Source organism: Balaenoptera acutorostrata, chromosome 4, assembly GCF_949987535.1.
Source record: "Balaenoptera acutorostrata chromosome 4, mBalAcu1.1, whole genome shotgun sequence".
In the NCBI taxonomy this organism is placed as follows: domain Eukaryota; kingdom Metazoa; phylum Chordata; class Mammalia; order Artiodactyla; family Balaenopteridae; genus Balaenoptera; species Balaenoptera acutorostrata.
The window spans coordinates 103,976,995-103,999,616 of NC_080067.1; the positions used below are offsets into that span (position 1 = coordinate 103,976,995).

General features: G+C 36.9%; 2 protein-coding genes across 5 annotated transcripts in view; one reads left to right on the forward strand and one right to left on the reverse strand.

Moving 5' to 3' along the window:
- Window positions 1–22,622, reverse strand: part of CMSS1 (cms1 ribosomal small subunit homolog) — a 392,335-nt gene that overhangs the window by 271,536 nt on the left and 98,177 nt on the right. The window lies entirely within an intron of this gene.
- Window positions 1–22,622, forward strand: part of FILIP1L (filamin A interacting protein 1 like) — a 121,453-nt gene that overhangs the window by 7,185 nt on the left and 91,646 nt on the right. For both annotated transcript variants that reach the window (XM_028166910.2, XM_057545047.1), the window contains exon 3: window positions 587–765. In XM_028166910.2, coding sequence (XP_028022711.1) covers window positions 587–765 — 179 coding nt within the window. The remainder of the gene's footprint in view (window positions 1–586; window positions 766–22,622) is intronic.

Below are 22,622 nucleotides of genomic sequence, written 5' to 3' on the forward strand. Positions count from 1 at the left end.
AAGGACTTGGTGTTTACACCAGGTCTATACCAACACAGAATTGATTAACAAGAATTTGAAAAAAATACACAAACACCTTTATGAATAATGCACTGAGGAACAGACCATGGATCCAAGAGACGTACGTGGGCAGAGTACTTTAGGGAGGGCTGGGCAGCCAGGGAAGTGGCAGAATCAAACATTGTACAAGGATTCCTTTACTTTCCATCATTCCTCTGATATGGTTTCCCTGGAGAGAAAAGGAAGTGGCAGAAAGGGGGTATGGAGAAATTGTTCAGATATTTACAGAGGAACCAATTTTTCTTTCTGGTTAAAAAAAAAAATGATGACATGGGAACTAAGATCCCACAAGCCATGTGGTGCGGCCAAAAAAAAAAAAAAAAAAAGATGACAGTAAGAAAGTTACATTTGTGTTGAAACATCAAAAAGTATCAATTAACAAGAGTAATGATAAAAAAACTAAACAAGGAAATCATAAACCCACTGTTGAAGTAATTTGTTAAAACTTGGATATTTCTAAAAAAGGGAGAGATGGCAGTATTATGAATGATTTGTACTTAGACTATTAATGTATTTTCTTTTGTAGTTGGACAAAGTCGTGGAAAAACATAAAGAATCTCACAGACGAATCCTGGAACAGCTTTTAACGGTAGAAAAATCTCACAGGCAAACCATATTAGAGTTGGAGGAAGAAAAGAGAAAACATAAAGAATACATGGAGAAGAGTGATGAATTCATAAGCTTGCTAGAACAGGAATGTGAAAGGTAAGGCTACTTTGGACAAGGCAGTGACCTATCCTGCAAATTCTTACTAACTTTTCACTATGCGCTGGGCATTATACCAAGGGATACAGGGATACAAGGTAAATATGACAACCTCTGGTCTCAAAAATCTCATGGTCCAGAGTGAGGAAAAGGATATGTTTAAAAACAATGTCAATACAATGCAAGAATAACCGGGTGTGATAGGACTGTGGAAACATAAATGTTGGGCACTTGATTCTTCAAGGGAGTGCCCTGTGAAAGCTGCAGAGAGGAGGTAACGGGTCTAGTCCCTATGCAAACAAGAATGGAGACCACATACAAGGCAGGGGCAGGAGTAAGTACCACAGCACAGAGGTAGGACAAGAGTATGGGTACTGAGGGAACTCAAGCTTTCCACATGGCTACAGCACAGGGTGTGAGAAAAGGAAAGGCTAGACACGAGCAGCTGGATTTTATACTGTTGGCAAGAAGGAGCAAATGACAAATTATGAGAAGGAGAATGAGTTATCAGGGATGCTTTCTTAAGGAACCATTAAGGAAAGACAGAAGAAAGACAGGGGCAGGTATGTGTTCCAATGGCTATAGGGTTAGGGAGGATGGGGCATAACAAGAATTATTTATGACATATAGTCAATATGAATTAGTGACTAATGTGACTAGAGAGCAGAGCAAGGAAAACAGGAAGTTATACTCCTAGTTCTTCACCAAGGTACAGAAAGCAGGAATGGGGCACAGCTTTTTGTTGTTGCAGGATTTCTGGTTGGGGAGATTCAAAAGATGGAGGGGGTCCTGTTTTAGACAAGGGGGTCCTGTTTTAGACAAGTTGAGCATGAGGTACCTGGTGTATTCCAGTGTTCAGTGGGGAGAAGGATGTGTCTAAACAGACAACCCACCGTTAGAAATATAGGTCTGGAAAAGGTTGGGCTGGTGATGTGTATTTGCAGCCAGTGATAGCTGAAGCTATGGGTATTGGTGTGGTGAGGGGAGAGAATTTTGAGACAGGAACTCTAGAAAACAACACAACAACCCATCAAGTTAGGGTTTTCCTCCAGAAAAATGGGTCAAGAAAGGAAGCTGAGAAGGAATGAAGAATGGTGGAGGATTAGAAGAACTAGAAGAGAAAGCAAGGAACCAAGCAAGGAAAGACTTTCAAGAAAGAGTTAGCAAACAGCAGCAGATAATACAGAAAAGGATGACCAAATATCCCAAGGTGGCAACAAGGAAGACACTGAAGAACTTAATGAGCCCTTTCAATAAAACAGTGAAGGCAGAAGCCAAATCGCAATACTTTGAAGAATAAATAAGAAATGAGAACACAGAAGCTTAAAATGTGAACTAGTATTTAGCGAAGCTTGGCTACAAAAAGGGAGAAAATGGTTGGTAAACATTTTATAACCATATGGAAAGCAGGTTATTTTGCTCAACTTTGACCCTGAATCACCTTAGAAAGTATGAACATCCATATTAAATTGAAAGAACAATGACTCCTCTCTATTAATACTGCAAAGATAGAAAATAACCAATCTTAGCAATGTCAAATTTTTACTGGACCTTCATGTCACTTTTGTTATTCCATGTATACTTCTCTTATGAGTTACAGAGCTAACGATGCTACATTCTAACAATCACAGAAAAATACAGAAAAAAAAATTACTGTGAGCTCCCTTTTCTAAAATACTAGTAGTCTCAACTGTTTTATTTGACTACTTACAATTCATATTTTAACTAGGTAATCAAAGTTACATAATAGCTACGCTAATGGCAAACTTTCATTTCTTTTCAGTGCACTTCATGGTAGTCGTCAGAGCACTAGAGATTCAATGGCCCTCACATCCAGTTTCTTTTTCTACATTCATCAGGGGTTTGTTTTCTACTCACTACATAGAGAGGGGGTCTTGTTACCTTGCCTCTCATGAACCTGAAATATCTTCAGAGGCAGATTAAAGGAGCAAAAGAAGTCTGGCACCAAGGGAAGGTTTGGCTCAGACCTTACAGTATAAGATTTGTTATTCAATGAGACAATGTCATATTAAATATTATTTCGAACCCTTGTGATTTGGCACCTGTGGCCTCATTTGGCCTCCAAAACTTATTTGGCACTAACTTGTTGAACACAGACACTTCCTTTCATCTCTCATTATTATGAACATTTATTGACCATGGTCAGAGTGCTGCCTCCCATAGAACAAAGAGGTACTGGAGGTCCCTGCCCCGGGGGCTTAACCACGTTAATGGAGAAGGCAAGAGGATACAGATTTAGGGTGGAAATGTGAAAGGCTGTTGGTGGTATAGTTCTAATGTTCACCATTGTCTCTCTACTATCTTCTGGAGGAAGGTTGAGGAGGGCTATCCAGAAGTAACACTGTAAAGCTGGTAGGCAGATGGTGAAGATTATTTAAAGCAAGAGAGCAAAGAGGAACAACACTGAGAAATGAGAACAAAAGAGCACTAGGAATAAAGGCCACAGGCTAGAGGAAAAGGAAAATAGTGGGATGAATATAAATTGTACACCAAGGAATCAGTTTATTAAGAACGGTATTTCTACATGTATCAAAGTAGTTTAAGAGGGAGAATTTAAAAGATCACATTTTTTAGCCATATAGGACGCAAAGGTTTTTTGTCTTGAAGAATAATGAAAGTAAACAAACCATTACCAAAAAATAGGAAAAAATGACTGGAGTGATTCTCATTCCCTGTTTAGCCACTCCAGAAGATATGGGAATATTCAGCTATTTCTGTTTGCCCAGGAAGAGCTTCCAGATGGAACTCTTTGGGTGTGAGAATGCTAAGGCTATTCTTGACTCACATGATACACAGACAATTCTCCTGCTCCATCTGTACATCACAATTCCCATATCTTGGCACTGTTGGTGCACTGGCCCTTCCTGGCCCCCCGCTTGTAGCAGGGAGACTGTGGGCCTCATGAGGCATAATTGATTTCCACTTGCTTTAAGGCCATGTGCATAAAAATACTAAATGAACACCATCTAACAAAGAGGTGGGGGAAACTAATAATTTCAGGTAAATATATACAGAGGAGCTGCTTACACAAGAGAGTAAAAAACCATTCATGTGTCTCATTCTGACAACAAATGACAGAACACAAACCTAACTTTAGTGAGAGTACTTCCTCTCAAACATGCAGCCACCCTTCACAAAAGCAAGACTAATTTATTCTAAGGAGTCAAAGAATAATGTTTACTTCCTTCCTCAAACAAAGTGATGTAAGCCACTCCGGAATCAGTGACCCTCAGTACAAAGAAACAAAGAAAGAATATCATAACCCCCATAAACGTGGTTTGAGTGAATATAACTATAAAGGACTATCTGATTGAAACTCTGAAAAATACTGTGAAAGTTTAGTGGTCGTATTTTTAGTGTTAGATAATATCTACTTGGAAAGAAAATAAAAATTAAGAAATACATGATTGAGATAGTTAATGAGACCTTAGAGGGTGTAATAATGGATTTCAAATTAAGCCTCAATTTCTGTGTTTTCTTCGGAGAATTCATTTTATGTGGAAAACCCTAAAGGAGACTGATGTCACACATTGAGTTTAGGCCAAAATGTTTGCCAAGTGATGTCGCTGTCGTAATCAGTAAACAATTGGCTTTCCCACTGCCCGAGGGTGGGGGCAGGGAACATCTCAGGAAACCCAGTTCCCAAGCGTGTTAATGCAAAGTTTCCTTCGCTGTAATCTGTGCAGTTTGGTCTGTCCATAAAATAATTATATCGACATTTCATGACAACCTCCTGTTCACTGACCAGCTCCAGTGTGTGGATGTGTGTGTCACTGATGACCTGAATTATGTACTTGGCTGAATTACAAGTGGCGTCTATGTGAAAGGTTTTATACAAAAGCAATGCCAGTAATTTTTGGCCTTTCTGGATGGCTTCACAGGAAAGCCAAAACAAAAATCACTTTTAGTCAGTGCAATTTTGCAAAATTTTCCCATAAGTGAAATGCCAATTTTGTCTGTACTTTCAAAAAAGCTTGCATTATTTTTTTCCTTTTTCAGTTTCAATGGGGGAAAAGGCTGTGAAGGGAAAAAAAAAAAAAAAAAGAGTTTCCTTTTTTTGAAACCATGCTTTCTTTTTTAGAACACTAAAACAAACCATGTATACGAACCATATATATTACTGCATTTCTGGCCTTGAAACCACTGAAGTGGGAAACAAATATTGTTATGGCGACTCTGTCTAAAAATGTGGCTTCAACTATGGATTTTTTTAAAGCCTTAGATTACTTTTCATAATATCTTGGCCAAGTAGGTTAGCACTGTTAATTCTGGTTTCATAAAGCAGGACTTCAAATGGTAGCTTCTCAAGAGCGACATAGGAAGGAAGGAGTCACAGGCAGAATTAATTTCTTGTTCCTGTACTGAGCAGGTGTGACTAGATAGAATAGTGGCTCAGGGGGCAGAAGGGTCTTTGCAGGAAAGTCAGCAGGGACCCAGCTTCAAGGGTTGTTGCCTTGACCATACCTTGGACTAAGTCCTTAGTAAAGAACAAAGCGTTTCCCCCGTCCCTTTGGCTGAAGCAACTTTATAAAGAAAGATTTCCATCATCAACTCTTTTCTACTATGACAGGCCTGTTTTCTACATGGGCATCAGGAAAGGTGAGTGAAACACTGAGCTATATTTGACCCTCCTGTTAACTGAGTATATTGGATTACTTTCAAAGGCTTCTCTCAAAAAACATCAAATCTTCTTTCTAGAGGCTTTGGATACTCCCCTGAAATATAAATATATAAATTTAAATATATAAATGAATAAGTGTATTAATCTATCTAATTTTTTAGTTTAACTAACTAGTTAGCTATTTAGTGCTGCTTGCCACTCATTCATTCACCAAAACAAAAAACAAAAAAACCCCAAACTAAAAACAAACAAAAAACCCCCCAATTAATTAAATGCCTGCTACATGCCAGGTCCTGTGCTAGATCCTAGGTGAAGTGGTAGATGTGTTCATCACTGACATAAAACCCCAACTTATTTGTGCATGTGTAAAACAGAGACACCACTGTAGACTTCATGATTTGATACTAATGCTTCCAGGGCACTATGAGATCATGATAGGTAGGGAAAAAAAGCACCAGTATGGTACAAAAACATAATACATGAAATGCTTATGAAACTAAAACATTCAGGAGAACTCAATAAACACATTAAACTAGAGTACTTTACTAGAGAATTCAATATCTTGCAACTATTGCCATTAGGATTTTCAATGTCTTTGGTCTTAAACCTCAGCTTTTAAGAATATCCCATGAAGCATAACACAGTGGGCATAAGGTTTTTTAAAAATAAATAAACTAAGTCTACTTTTTAAAAATCATATTTGGAAAGCCAGCAGTTTTAAATTTCATGCACACTAAACTATTGTTGTAGAATGCATTGTACTCAAATGCAATCATTTCCTTTCAGTTTTCTGGCAAGGAGTTGTATGTATTACGTACTCTCAAGGCTATGTCTTGCAAGTTGTGAAATGGATGCCAGATCTCCATTTGACCTTTGTCATCGGTATCCAGTTCTTTGTTAGAACAAAATGGAGACCACCACAAACACATATTTTGATATTATAATTCTACAGAAAATCACAATGTGATCAGCCTAGTGTTCATATACCTCAGACCTAATAGGGTCTGGATAGGGATGCAGAGCGATTACCTCACAAGGATACCAAAAAACCCATTTAGGACTGTACATCATGACTTAACTTTCAACAGATGTCACAAAACCATACCCTTGTAACTGCACAATTCAGTGGTTTCTATACAAAACCATTTAATTATAGAGGTTAAAATTTGGATAGAGCGATGATGCTATTTTATTGCTATTCCTTCCCAGAAAGCTGAACTAAACTTTACAAATAATATTGGGTGTGTATGTGTATATACAATGATTAGTGAATTTACTGCTCACAAAAGAATACTACAAATGTTAAAAAGCAGTCTAAAAGGACACATAACGAGCACAGGGAAGGACTGGGAACTTGGGAGATAGGGGACTCTGGTCTGCAGACTGGATCTGCAGCTCGTGTGTAACCCTGGGCAAATTCCATTTCTCCAATCTTGTATGTAAAAAAAATAGGACAGGCTTACATCATTTGTGTGTCTCTTTCGGATCTAAAAATCTGTGATTATGTGATTGTTACGAATAAGCAACTTTTACTTCAAGCCTATGATTCTAACCCACACTATCAAAAGAGGTCAGTGAGAATGACAGCACCTCAACCGCCAACTTTAAATCCAAGTGTGTAGTATTTCCATTCTTAAAGGATATCTAGATTTAGGTACATCCTATTGCTTCTTGAATGTCACATATTCAAACCTGAACTTATCATCTTTGCAAATCCAGGTCAATTTACAACTTTTCTGTTCCTGTTTATTCCACCACAGTGAATCAATCCATCAGATAATCATAAAGAATTACGGACATCTCTGAATCCTAAATTTAAATCAGAAAACAGCTAGTAATCTAGACCAACCCTCTTATTTTTGAACTGTGAAAAGTGAGGCCCATCAAGACTCAGCTAGAGACCTCCAAATCTTGCTGCTAAACAGCAGCAGAGCCAGACTAGAAGCTAGCTCTCCTGATAACATACAATTGAAAAGATAAGACTCTCATAAAGTAATCTATAGATGATTCAGGTGTTCATTCTGTGGTACTGACACTGCCGTTGCAACATTATAAAAGGTCAGTCAAAAAGGATATTAAGGACTGTAATTATCCAACAGCCCGCATAGCCCTAGGAGAATGCAGGACATACAGTAAGACCTGGATAAATACGTCTAACTGGCTCATAGCTACTAGCTTAACAGCCCTATAAAACAGGAAGCCAAAGACTGAATGCGGAAAGGCAACCTCAAACTTCTGTTCCATCTGACTATAAAATATAAAGAGGAAGAAGAGTCATTAAACCATATCAAAATAGAAAATTTTGCCTCATAAATGGAAATCAAGGGAACATTAGAATTAAGCTGTATCCTGAATTTGCAACTTGTAGGTAAACTTTCCTGGCAAAGGTTTATTATTCCTCATGAGAAGATGAAGCCAAACGGCTTTGGCCAGCCATGACAATGGGAGATGCCTGGCACAAATGATGAGTAAATATCACTGCATAGAAAGGCCTTTCCTTGGAAGGGTGTAGGGTATTGGAGTTAAAAGCATAGACCCTGGAGTCAGAACCAACAAGAGTTTGAAGCATGGTCCCATCCTCTCATCTGGTCCTACTAGCTATTTGACCTTGAAAGAAGTACTTAGTTTCTGTAAGTCTCAGTTTCACTATCTGTTAAAAAAATGATATGGATCTCACAAGTTCTTACAATTACTAAATTATATAATGCATAAAAAAGTGCTAAGTATGGTGTCTGACACTCAGTAAACATTAGCATCTTTCTTCAAATTTGCCTTTCTTCAAATTAGTTCATTTGCATACTCTGTGCCACACCACTGGGCATTTTATGGATTGCCAGGAAGGCACCTAACTGGACCCTATGCTGGGTGCTAAGGATGTGATGATGAATCAAAGCTTTCAAGGGACATACCCTTCAGTATGGGGAACAAAGACACAAAAACAAGTGCAATGTTGTGTTACAGATGCAATGACAACTGAGAATACAGAGCAGGCACAAATGAAGGATCATTCTCTAGGCCTGGTTGTATCTTATTTGCTTCAGAGTAGGGGTATTGGCTGAATGTCGTAATGATCTAACACTGTAACACCGAGCTGGACACTATAGTACTCAAAAACTTTTTTTCCCCCCTAAACCATGGAGACCTATTTCCCCCTTTTGGAAATCATAAACAGAAAGGTTAATGCAATGATATTATGAAAAGCACAGCCTACCACATATTCAAAGTTAAGACTCACTCAAAATGATGGTTTTTAAGTGCACCAAAAGACTCCACTGTTCCTTGGGCCTGCCAGTGTCACAAGATCCCCACACTAATCACATCTTCTTGCCTAAAGGGATTAAGTGGGCTTTTGATTTGTTTTTTTCACAGTTCCTTCCGTAGGGCCAAGAGCATGGAAAAGTATAATAAATATTTGTTGAATAAGTGACTAAAATGTAGAAAAAGTTGTTACATTTTAATTTATTATTTTCCATTAATATCTTCTCATAAATTAGCTTCTGGATTAGTTCTTTTCACTTAGCCCAGCTTTGGAGAATAGTATATAAAAGAAGTCAATTTTGATAGGGGAAGCAAAATAAGCTTGAGAGCTTTGGGATTATCCTAGAGAGAATAGATATAAAACAGGATGGGTCAAGGCACTGGAGGAGAGAATGATCCAAAAATGGGATTTTAAAGTTAAAAAACATAAGAAACATTAACTATTTAAAAAGCTAAAAATAACTCTCTCAATTCATACTTTGCATAGTTTTTGTACCCTACTTTTTCACTAATAAAAACATCATGAACATTTTCCTAAATCACCAACTACTCCTCAACACCGCAATTTTTAAGTACATGAATACTACTGTGTCATATAGGTGTAATTTATTTAACAAGTTCCCTATTGTGGGCATTTAGATTCCTTCTACTTTTTCACTTTTATAAAGTACACTATGATGAATAGCCTCATACTCCAGTTAATTTTTACACCTTTGTGATTGTTGCCTTAGAATAAATTTTTAGGTGTGGAATTGCTGGGTCAAAAGTTATAAAACTTTTAAGGATTTTGAAAACTGTAGCTAAATTGCATTCTATAAATAGACTATTTATACTATCACTAGCAATGAAGGAGAGTACCAATTTCTTACTTCATAACGTTGCCTGGGACTAATCTTGAATCTGACCTCATTTAAAACACGACATTAAAAAGTATGTAAAGTGAATGTTCATAACATGAATCAGACTTTCCCAGTGACTTAGGCTTTGGTTTTAGAGATGTGTTACTTCTGACAAAAAAAATTCTAACATATCACCAAAAACATACTCAAACATAACATTTTCTTGAAAGAATATTTTGCCATTGTCAATATAATTTCAGTATATTTCCTCTTCCCCAACAAATTCAGATTTTGATGGCCTATCATCACTGATGTTCCAAAACACTGCTTCTGTTGCTTTTCTCTGAAAGGTCTGAAACCTCCTCTCTCTGTATAATCCCACACAAGACTTAAGAGTCCAAATTCAGAATCCTGGCTCACCTTTCCCACCACATGACGAATTTGGCAATAGTTCATAATGCATATAGTATTGGCCTTACGTAGACAAGTTTGATTTGTTTAACACTGTGGAATCCAAAGTTCACTTTGTCAAATTCCCCTTTAATAATTTGGTTGGTTAGGAGTACGTGAGAATTCCATAACAATTTCTCCTATTCAACTCAATTTCTACTCGCCAATTCTCACTTCCTCATGTATCCTCCCTATTTATCATGCATAATACATTATGCCCATAGTATTTTCCCATTTATTTCCATGACTTTCCTGATGACAGCATGAAATATTTGAGATGCCAGGTGAACAGGTAATTTATATCTTCAGAAGATGTTTCAGAAGAAACATATTTGCAGGATTTATGAGGCTGAGTACGTGTTTTCTTCAAAATAATTAATTTCTACTTCACAGTTTGTCACTTTATATTATGCTTTTTTTTTTTGTTCTGAGTACATATGACATTCAACGCATTTCATGCCATAACAAACACTGGAATATATATATATATATATGTAAAGAAAAAAGTTGGGAAAAAAGGGAATCACGTGTGGCTGTCACAACACTGTTTAGTAAACATTTCCTTCAAAGATATCAGAGAGATCTCAAAATGCAATATTTATCAGTAATGCCGTTAGTGAGGACCAAATATAAGTGGCAATTAAAAAGACCATTTCCCTGTGGAGCACATCTGTCATTTGCTTTATGTCAAATTACTTCTTAGTCTAAACAGATTTGTTGATTAATCAAATTCCAGCTAATAATCTACTCAAGAACACTCCAGCTGTTTTATACACATACTTCCAAACATGATAGCATTAAGCCATTAGGACAACACTTAGATTAAATGAATGGTCTTTTTATGTGTTTATTTGCAAAGACAAAGATGGAGAACCCCCGTGGCTTCTTCATGTAGAAGAATTCAGTGGCTTACTCTCACCATTCCTTTGAAAGATAAGATTTTTATCAATAAACAAAGAGGCACAAAATAACAAAAATGTTGGAAGGGGGAAAAAAATCACTCCTTAATTTTCACCTGTGTTGAAATCTAAGTGAGGCATGCCTCAATAACAAAGCAGAGCAAATCAGACAAAACTTCATCCTGAAAAAAACATCTGGATGGCAAGAAATGAATTCTCTTCTAGACTGGAAGGGTTTAATCTTGAAACATACCTCCTTGTCTCCTCTGAATAAGCCTGTACTTTTCAAATTGATTTTATTTTGTTTGTTAGGGAACATGTGGGGCAGTCACTCAGTTTCCACTTCCAGTTCCAGAAAGAAGCCTCAGGAATCCAAAGAGGTTTGTAGCTTCGGAATGAACTTTTCTTGTACCATGACTGAACGCTCAGAACTCACCAAAGCATGCAAAGAACCCAAAGAAGGTTGGTTAGCTTCTTTGGACTTCAGATATACCATACAAGGGTGAGAGAGGGAAAAAAGGACAAACATACAATCATAGGCAATTCAGATGAACCCAAATTCCAAAATGTTTCAGAAACAATGTTCAAATTCTGCTTTTAGTAAATGATGATAGCTAATTCACACTTTCTTGTAGATGCTGTATTTATTAACAATTATTTTCATTTAAAATATATCCAAAACATAAAAGGGCATGTGGCGGGGAGGGTGTTGCAGCCTCAAATGCCTTCAGGGGCCAGCAGGGTAAGGTAAATGACAGGAGCAGGCTGGGTGTATACAATAGGGAACGGTGAAGACCTCGAAAACCTGCAAAGCTCAAGCCCATCTGGTTAGCTATCTAAATAATTACTTCAGTATTATCAGTAAATAAGAAATAGGCCCTATGACACAGTTGATCCAAAAATGAAGAAGCAAGACTTCAGGAGTCCAGCTCTGAGAACAGGATATGTATGGTGAGGAAAGAGAACCAATGTTCTCTGGAACCTTACAACAGAAGATGTGTACTGAATCAGAAGGATAAGCACTGGGCACCCACACTAGGAAGTACAGGTGAGGTGGACAAGCCTGTTTATCATGGCTTCTTTTCTGCCTTCTCTTTCCCACTCGTGTATAAGCTCCTCAAGAGCTCAGACATGTTGTTTTGTTTATCTCTGTATCCCTAGCCCCTTGAAGAGAGTGCCCAATAGATATTTATAGAATAAATAAATGTATTACTCTCTCCAAACACAGTCACTAACATGAGCACTGTAACTGGTAGCAGCAGCTATGGAGACTTCAAAGGAGCTGTTGGTTTTAGTGGAGACTGCTGCCCAAAGGTCCCCTGCTTTTTTTTTTTTTTTAAACTTAAGTATAGTTGATTTATAATGTTGTGTTAGTTTTTGGTATACAACAAAGTGATTCAGATTTTATATGTGTGTGTGTGTGTGTGTGTATATATAAACATGTATGTATTTTTTTTCAGATTCTTTTCCATTGTAGTTTATTATAAGATACTGAAGACAGTTCCCTGTGCTATACAGTAGGACCTTGTTGTTTATCTATTATATATACAGTAATATGTATCTGCTAATCCTAAACTCCTAATTTATCCCTCCCCCACTTCCCCTTTGGTAACTATAAGTGTGTTTTCTGTCTGTGAGTTTGTTTTGTAAATAAGGTCCCCTGCTTTTTGATGGCAAGAATAAAAATGTGTTATTCTTTGTTTGTACTTCTAAATGTTTTTATACTGACATACATATGTCACACTACTGAAATAATACAAAAACATTAAATTTCTTCAAGTTCTGTATATATATTTATATATCTAACACATTTGAAAACAAAACAAAATAATAAAATGACAACAGAGGTGCAACCAGCAAAAGCAATATTGTGAGAATTCTGTATCACAAACAACTTGCTTTCATTAACGAACAATGTACAGGGGAAATATAGAGGGGAAATTTTAAGTTAAAGAAATTTAAACATTTCCATAAAGTGCAAAGCATGATCTTATTTGAATCTTGATTTGAAGATACTGTAAGAGACAAAAAGAGAGATAGACAGAAGATATGAAAATCAGGGAAATTTGAACACTGTGATATTTCACAATATGAAAAAATTATTCCTCATGTTTGGGTATGTTAACGGTATTGTGATGTATATTTAAAAACAAAACCTTATCTTTTAGAGATATATTCTGAAAATATTAAAAAATGAAATAATAGGATGTTTGGGATTTGCTTCAAAATAATCCAGATTGGGGAGCATAGTATAGGGAAGGAAAAATAATTCCCCCTCTACCCTTTTGAGTTCTTAGCTAAGACCCACAGAAATGAAAGACAGGTTAGAGGCACCTTCAAGATGGCGGAGGAGTAAGACGTGGAGATCACCTTCCTCCCCACAAATACATCAAAATTACATCCACATGTGGAACAACTCCAACAGAACACCTACTGAACGCTGGCAGAAGACCTCAGACTTCCGAAGGAGTTTCTTCCCAAGGCAAGAAACTCCCCCCATACCTGGCCGTGTGGCTGACAGGGTCTTGGTGCTCTGGCCGGGTGTCAGGCCTGAGCCTCTGAGGTGGGAGAGCCCAGTTCAGGACATTGTTCCACCAGAGACCTCCCAGCCCCACGTAATATCAAACGGCGAAAGCTCTCCCACAGATCTCCATCTTAATGCTACGACCCAGCTCCACTCAACAACCAGCAAGCTACAGTGCTGGACACCCTATGCCAAAAAACTAGCAAGATAGGAACACAACCCCACCCATTAGCAGAGAGGCTGCCTAAAATCATAATAAGGTCACAGACACCCCAAAACACAGCACTGGATGCGGTGCTGCCCACCAGAAAGACAAGATCCAGCCTCATCCACCAGAGCACAGGCACCAGTCACCTCCACCAGGAGGCCTATACAACGCACTGAACCAATCTTACCCACTGGGAGCAGACACCAAAAACAACGGGAACTATGAACCCACAGCTTGAGAAAAGGAGACCCCAAACACAGTAAGTTAAGCAAAATGAGAAAACAGAGAAACACACAGCAGAGGAAGGAGCAAGCTAAAAACCCACCAGACCAAACAAACAAAGAGGAAATAGGCAGTCTACCTGAAAAAGAATTCAGAGTAATGATAGTAAAGATGATCCAAAATCTTGGAAATAGAATGGAGAAAATACAAGAAATGTTTAACAAGGACCGAGAAGAACTAAAGAGCAAACAAACAATAATGAACAACACAATGAATGAAATTAAAAATTCTCTAGAAGGAATCAATAGCAGAATAACTGAGGCAGAATAACGGATAAGTGAACTGGAAGATAAAATAGTGGAAATAACTACCACAGAGCAGGATAAAGAAAAAAGAATGAAAAGAATTGAGGACAGTCTCAGAGACCTCTGGGACAATATTAAACACACCAACATTGGAGTTATAGGGGTCCCAGAAGAAGAGGAGAAAAAGAAGGGACTAAGAAAATATCTGAAGAGATTATAGTTGAAAAATTCCCTAATATGGGTAAGGAAACAGTCAATCAAGTCCAGGAAGCCCAGAGAGTCCCATACAGGATAAATCCAAGGAGAAATACAACAAGACACATATTAATCAAACTATCAAAAATTAAATACAAAGAAAAAATTTAAAAGCAGAAAGGGAAAAGCAACAAATAACATACAAGGGAATCTCCATAAGGTTAAGAGCTGATCTTTCAGCAGAAACTCTGCAAGCCAGAAGGGAATGGCAGGGAGTGGAAGGGAGTGACATATTTAAAGTGATGAAAGGGAAAAACCTACAACCAAGATTATTACTCTACCCAGCAAGGATCTCATTCAGATTTGACGGAGATATTAAAACCTTTACAGACGAGCAAAAGCTAAGAGAATTCAGCACCACCAAACCAGCTTTACAACAAATGCTAAAGGAACTTCTCTAGGCAGGAAACATAAGAGAAGGAAAAGACTTACAATAACAAACTCAAAACAATTAAGAAATTGGTAATAAGAACATACATATCGATAACTACCTTAAATGTAAATGGATTAAATGGTCCAACCAAAAGACATAGACTGGCTGAATGGATACAAAAATAAGACCCATATATATGCTGTCTACAAGAGACCCACTTCAGACCTAGGGACACATATAGACTGAAACTGAGGGGATGGAAAAAAGATATTCCATGCAAATGGAAATCAAAAGAAAGCTGGAGCAGCAATTCTCATATCAGACAAAATAGACTTTAAAACAAAGACTATTACAAGAGACAAAGAAGGACACTACATAATGATCAAGGGATCAATCCAAGAAGATATAACAATTGTAAATATTTATGCACCCAACATAGGAGCACCTCAATACATAAGGCAAATGCTAACAGCCATAAAAGGGGAAATCAACAGTAACACAATCATAGTAGGGGACTTTAACACCCCACTTTCACCAATGGACAGATCATCCAAAATGAAAATAAATACGGAAACACAAGCTTTAAATGATACATTAAACAAGATGGACTTAACTGATATTTATAGGACATTCCATCCAAAAACCACAGAATACACTTTCTTCTCAAGTGCTCATGGAACATTCTCCAGGATAGATCATATGGGTCACAAATCAAGTCTTGGTAAATTTAAGAAAATTGAAATCGTATCAAGTATCTTTTCTGACCACAATGCTATGAGACTAGATCTCAATTACAGGAAAAAATCTGTAAAAAATATAAACACATGAAGGCTAAATATTACACTACTAAATAACCAAGAGATCACTGAAGAAATCAAAGAGAAAATAAAAAAATACCTAGAAACAAATGACAATGAAAACACGACGATCCAAAGCCTATGGGATGCAGCAAAAGCATTTCTAAGAGGGAAGTTTATAGCAATACAACCCTACCTCAAGAAACAACAACTCAAGTAAACAACCTAACCTTACACCTAAAGCAATTAGAGAAAGAAGAACAAAAAACCCCCAAAGTTAGCAGAAGGAAAGAAATCATAAAGATCAGATTAGAAATAAATGAAAAAGAAATGAAGGAAATGATAGCAATGATCAATAAAACTAAAAGCTGGTTCTTTGAGAAGATAAACAAAATTGATAAACGATTAGCCAGACTCATCAAGAAAAAAAGGGAGAAGACTCAAATCTATAGAATTAGAAATGAAAAAGGAGAAGTAACAAATGACACTGCAGAAATACAAAGGATCATGAGAGATTACTATAAGCAACTATATGCCAATAAAAAGGACAACCTGGAAGAAATGGACAAATTCTTAGAAAAGCACAACCCTCCAAGACTGAACCAGGATGAAACAGAAAATATAAACAGACCAATCACAAGCACTGAAATTGAAACTGTGATTAAATACCTTCCAAAAAACAAAAGCCCAGGACCAGATGGCTTCCCAGGCAAATTCTATCAAACATTTAGAGAAGAGCTAACACTTATCATTCTGAAACTCTTCCAAAATATAGCAGAGGGAGGAATACTCCCCAACTCATTCTACGAGGCCACCATCACCCTGATACCAAAACCAGACAAAGATGTCACAAAGAAAGAATACTACAGGCCAGTATCACTGATGAACATGGATGCAAAAATCCTTAACAAAATACTAGCAATTGGAATCCAACAGCACATTAAAAGGATCATACACTGTGACCAAGTGGGCTTTATCCCAGGAATGCAAGGATTCTTCAATATACGCAAATCAATCAACGTGATACACCATATTAACAAATTGAAGGAGAAAAACCATATGATCATCTCAATAGATGCAGAAAAAGCTTTCAACAAAATTCAACACTGATTTATGATAAAAACCCTCCAGAAAGAAGTAATAGAGGGAACTTAACTCAACATAATAAAGGCCATCTATGACAAACCCACAGCCAACATCATTCTCAATGGTGAAAAACTGAATCCATTTCCACTAAGATCAGGAATGAGACAAGGCTGTCCACTCTCACCACTATTATTCAACATAGTTTTGGAAGTTTTAGCCACAGCAATCAGAGAAGAAAAAGAAATAAATGGAATCCAAATAGGAAAAGAAGAAGTAAAACTGTCACTGTTTGCAGCTGATATGACACTATACTTACAGAATCCTAAAGATGCTACCAGAAAACTACTAGAGCTAATCAATGAATTTGTTAAAGTAGCTGGACACAAAATTAATGCACAGAAATCTCTTGCATTCCTATACACTAATGATGAAAAATTTGAAAGAGAAATTAAGGAAACACTCCCATTTACCATTGCAACAAAAAGAATAAAATACCTAGGAATAAAACTTCCTAAGGAGGCAAAAGACCTGTATGCAGAAAACTATAAGACACTGATGAAATAAAGATGATACAAACAAATGGAGAGATATACCATGTTCTTGGATTGGAAGAATCAATTGTGACAATGACTATAAAACCCAAAGTAATCTACAGATTCAATGCAATCTCTATCAAACTACCAACGGCATTTTTCACAGAACTAGAACAAAAAATTTCACAATTTGTGTGGAAACACAAAAGACCCCGAATAACCAAAGCAATGTTGAGAAAGAAAAATGGAGCTGGAGGAATCAGGCTCCCGGACTTCAGACTATACTACAAAGCTACAGTAATCAAGACAGTATGGTACTGGCACAAAAACAGAAATACAGATCAATGGAACAGGATAGAAAGTCCAGAGATAAACACACGCACATATGGTCACCTTATTTTTGATAAAGGAGGCAAGAATATATAATGGAGAAAAGATAGCCTCTTCAATAAGTGGTGCTGGGAAAACTGGACAGCTACACGTACAAGAATGAAATTAGAACACTCCCTATCACCATACACAAAAATAAACTCAAAATGGATTAAAGACCTAAATGTAAGGCCTGATACTATAAAACTCTCAGAGGAAAACATAGGTAGGGCACTCTATGACATAAAGCACAGCAAAATCCTTTTTGACCCACCTCCTAGAGAAATGGAAATAAAAACAAAAATTAACAAATGGTACCTAATGAAACTTAAAAGCTTTTGCACAGCAAAGGAAACCATAAACAAAACAAAAACACAACCCTCTGAATGGCAGAAAGTATTTGCAAACGAAGCAAGTGACTAAGGATTAATCTCCAAAATATACAAGCAACAAAATATACAAACAACCCAATCCAAAAATGGGCAGAAGACCTACATAGACATTTCTCCAAAGAAGATATACAGATTGCCAACAAACACATGAAAGGATGCTCAACATCACTAATCATTAGAGAAATGCAAATCAAAACCACAATGGGGAGGTATCACCTCACACCAGTCACAATGGCCATCATCAAAAAAATCTACAAAATACATGCTGGAGAGGGTGTGGTGAAAAGGGAACCCTCTTGCACTGTTGGTGGGAATGTAAATTGATACAGCCACTATAGAGAACAGTATGGGGGTTCCTTAAAAAACTAAAAATAGAACTACCATATGACCCAGCAATCCCACTACTGGGCATATACCCTGAGAAAACCATAATTCAAAAGGAGACATGTACCACAATGTTCACTGCAGCTCTATTTACAATAGCCAGGACATGGAAGCAATCTAAGTGTCCATCGACAGATGAATGGATAAAGAAGATGTGGCACATATATACAATGGCATATTACTCAGCCATAAAAAGAAACGAAATTGAGTTATTTGTAGTGAGGTGGATGGACCTAGAGTCTGTCATACAGAGTGAAGTAAGTCAGAAAGAGAAAGACAAATACCGTATGCTCACACATATATATGGAATCTAAAAAAAAAAAGGTTATGAAGAACCTAGGGGCAGGACAGGAATAAAGACGCAGACATAGAGAACGGACTTGAGGACACACGGAGGGGGAAGGGTAAGCTGGGACGAAGTGAGAGAGTGGCATGGACATATGTACACTACCAAATGTAAAACCGATATCTAGTGGGAAGCAGCCACATAGCACAGGGAGATCAGCACGGTGCTTTGTGTCCACCTCGAGAGGTGGGATAGGGAGGGTGGGAGGGAGACGCAAGAGGGAGGAGATATGGGGATATATGTATATGTATAGCTGATTCACTTTGTTATACAGCGGAAACTAACACACCATTGTAGACCAATTATACTCCAATAAAGATGTTAAAAAACAAACAAAAAAAAGACAGGTTAACAAGAGAAAACCAAACAGAAGTTTATTAACATGTACAACTCATGTATATATGGGAGATACTCAGGGAAAATGAGTAACTCTATGAGATGACTTAAACCACAACCTTAAATATTGATACCATCTTCAACTAAAGACAAAAGAATGAAGAGGGGTGGGGAGTGGGGAAGGGAGTAGCCAGTTATGGGAAGTTACCAGGAAAAGCAAGGGTAAGATTGGTAGGCAGATTTAAGTTGGTGCCTTCTCTGCTGATAAGATTCCCTTGTGATTTAGTCATCCTTCTCTTTCTGGTACTGAGAGGGAGACACCCTTACAAATAGAGATTTCCTCCATAAAAGTAAATTTCCCTTACAAAAGAGTAACTCTACTCTTGTTTTCAGAACTTCTCCAGTATCTGCTGTTTACCAAAATAATCAGCTCAAAATAATTCTTATGCTAAAGAGACATTTTGGGGTGGCATAGTCTGCTACCCTTCAGTAGGGTGGTACAGAAGAAACAAGACTGGCCAAGAGTTGATAATTATTGAAGCTGTAAGAGGGACCCACAGGGGTTCATTATACTATCATCTCTACTTTTATATGTGTTTGAAATAACTAAAAAAACAAGTGAACAAATAATAACACAATAGTTAGAAAATTTAAATGAACAGAAAAGTATAAAATGAAAATTAACACCTTCCTTTGACTTTACCTCACTTCCTACTCCCCAAAAGTAAACTGTAGTTAATAGTTTTCTGTGTATATCTCTAAAAATTTACTGTAAGCATATACCAGCAATCCATAAAGGAGACCTTCCTACCTTATAAAAAAAAAAAGTGGCTGCATATTATTTCATTTTAGAGATGCAATTCATTTGGCCATGCTCCATGTATGGGTTTCAGATTGTATTCTTTTTTTATTGTATTTGCCACTAAACATTGTCCAGTGAATTGATGCTCAGTAACTTCAGATGCATGTTAATTCCAAATTTCTTTCAGAAACAAGTTACTCATTGGTAACTTTGTGCTCTTTGCATAATGAAGAACTAAAACCCACAAGAAAAGAAGCCTTTGTGTAGGACCCTAAAGACAACACAGAGACAGTAGTGGGGATGGAGGCAGGGGACAGCACTGAGATGACACTTCCAGAGTGAGGTCCACAGACCCCACTCATGTACTTGTTAGCACCTTCCCTGAGAGTTCTTCAGATCTCCTAGCAGGACAGAGCTGTAAAAGCTACAGAAGCAGGGATTTGATGCAATAGCAGCAGCTCTGGCAGTTCAAATGAAATTTGTACTTACCTGCAGTAGTCACCTGATGAAGTGAACAAAGTGACCACAGAAGAATCAAAGGTAACAGAATTCTAAAAGCAAAGCCCACATATACTTTCTTTATGCTGCCCCAAATACAAGGGATGCTACTTATTTGGATAGTGCACTGCCATTGAGGGGAATAGGACATGATTCATGAACTCCAGATTGTCCCTAGAAATTTTCTGGGGAATCAGAAATAAAGCAAAATGAGAGATAAAACTATTATGAACCTGTGACCCATTGCCATCTATGGCCACTTTTTTCTTTCAGAGAAAATGATACAGATAATTTTTTTCTTTTCTAAACTACTCTAAATTTTACAGTAAGACTATAAATCTCATTTCTTTGTGATTTTAATTCACGTATCCTGGATGACAAAATATTGAGCACTTTCTTTGGTGAGATTAATGGTGTTTATAGATCATCCTTTGTGAAATGTGAAGTCTTTAACACTTTTTTTTTTTTGATAATTAGGTTGATTGTGTTTTTGGTATTGAATCATAGGAGTTATGTTTTCTTCTGGAAGTTTTACAGTTTTAACTTTTATGTTTTGGTCTTGAATAAATTTTTATTTCATGTGAGATAGGGTTTGAGGTTCACATCCTTTTCCTTATGGCCATCTAGTTGTTACTGCAACATTTGTTGATATTTTCCCCACCGAATTGCTTTTAACTCTCCATTTAAAACCAATTAATTATATAAATGTTTGTCTATTTCTTTCCATTAAATGGATTTTAAAAAAAAGGGTATAAATCTTAACAGATAATAGTTTTAATATATGCTAATACAGCTTATAGGTCGAATAAAGTTTCTCTTCAAAATATAAAACTATGATAGATGATATATACATATAAAGTAGCACCCAAGGTCATCATAAAAACTTAGGTCTAGGCACAGATCAAATAAAATCAATGCTTTGCCTTTTAGGAAACATGAACAATCTCAGAACATTTTTACTTTGTAAGTTAAGCTAATACAATGATAATAATAGCAGTAACAAATCTTGAGAAATCCACTGAGAAAACTACTAGAACTAATAAGCTCAGCAAGGTTGCAGGATACAAGATAGATCAATATACAAAAATCAATTGTATTTCTACACAGTAGCAGTGAGCAAACCAAAAATGAAATTAAGAAAACCATTCAATTTATGACAGCATCAAAAAGAAATAAGATATTTGGGAATAAGTTAAACAAGAGAAGCATAAGATATACTCTGAAAACTACAAAACAATGTTGACAGAAGTTAAAGAAGACCTAAATAAATGGCAAGACATCCCATGTTCATGGATCAAAAGACTTAATATTGTTAAGCTGGTAATACTCCCCAAATTGATCTAGAGATTCAACACAATCCTTATTAAAATCTCAGATGACTTCTTTGCAGAAATTGATATGCTGATCCTAATTCACATGGAAATTCACAGTGCCCAGAATAGCCAAAACAGTCTTGAAAAAGTAGAACAAAGTTGAATGTTTGATACTTCCCAGTTTCAAAACTTGCTACAAAGCTACATTAATCAAGACAGTATGGTACTGGCAAAAGGATGTGGAAATAGATAAATGGGATAGAATTAAGAGTACAGAAATAAATTGTCATGTTGCTGGTCAACTGATTTTCACCAAGTGTGCCAAGACAATTCAATGGGGGAAAGAACAGTCTTTTCAAAAAGTAGTGCTAGGACGATGGAATATTCACAAGCAAAAAGAATAAAGTTGGATCCTACACCTTACACTACATCCAAAATTTAACTCAAAATGGATCAAAGACCTAACTAAATATAAGGCCTAAAATGATAAACCTGTTAGAAGAAAACAAAGGCACAAATCTTCATGACACTGATTAGGCAATGGTCTCTTAGATATGACACCAAAAGCACAAGCAACAAAAAGAAATAAACTTGACAAACATCATCAAAATTAAAAATGTTTCATCGTCAAAGGACACCATCAAGAAAGTGAAAAGTCAGCCCACAGAATGATTGAAAATATCTACAAATCCTACATCTGGTAAAGGGTTTGTATCCAGAATACATAAAAGTCACAAATCAACAATAAAAAAGATAAAAAATCCAATTAAAAATTGGCAAAGGATCTAAAATGACAGTTCTCCAAAGAACATATACAAATGGGTGATAAGCACAGGAAAAGATGCTCAATATCATTAGCCATCAGGGAAATGGAAATCAAAACTATGAGATATTACTTTACACCCACTAGAATGACTATAATAAAAAAGACAGGGCTTCCCTGGTGGCGCAGTGGTTGAGAATCTGCCTGCTAATGCGGGGGACGCGGGTTCGAGCCCTGGCCTGGGAGGATACCACGTGCCGCGG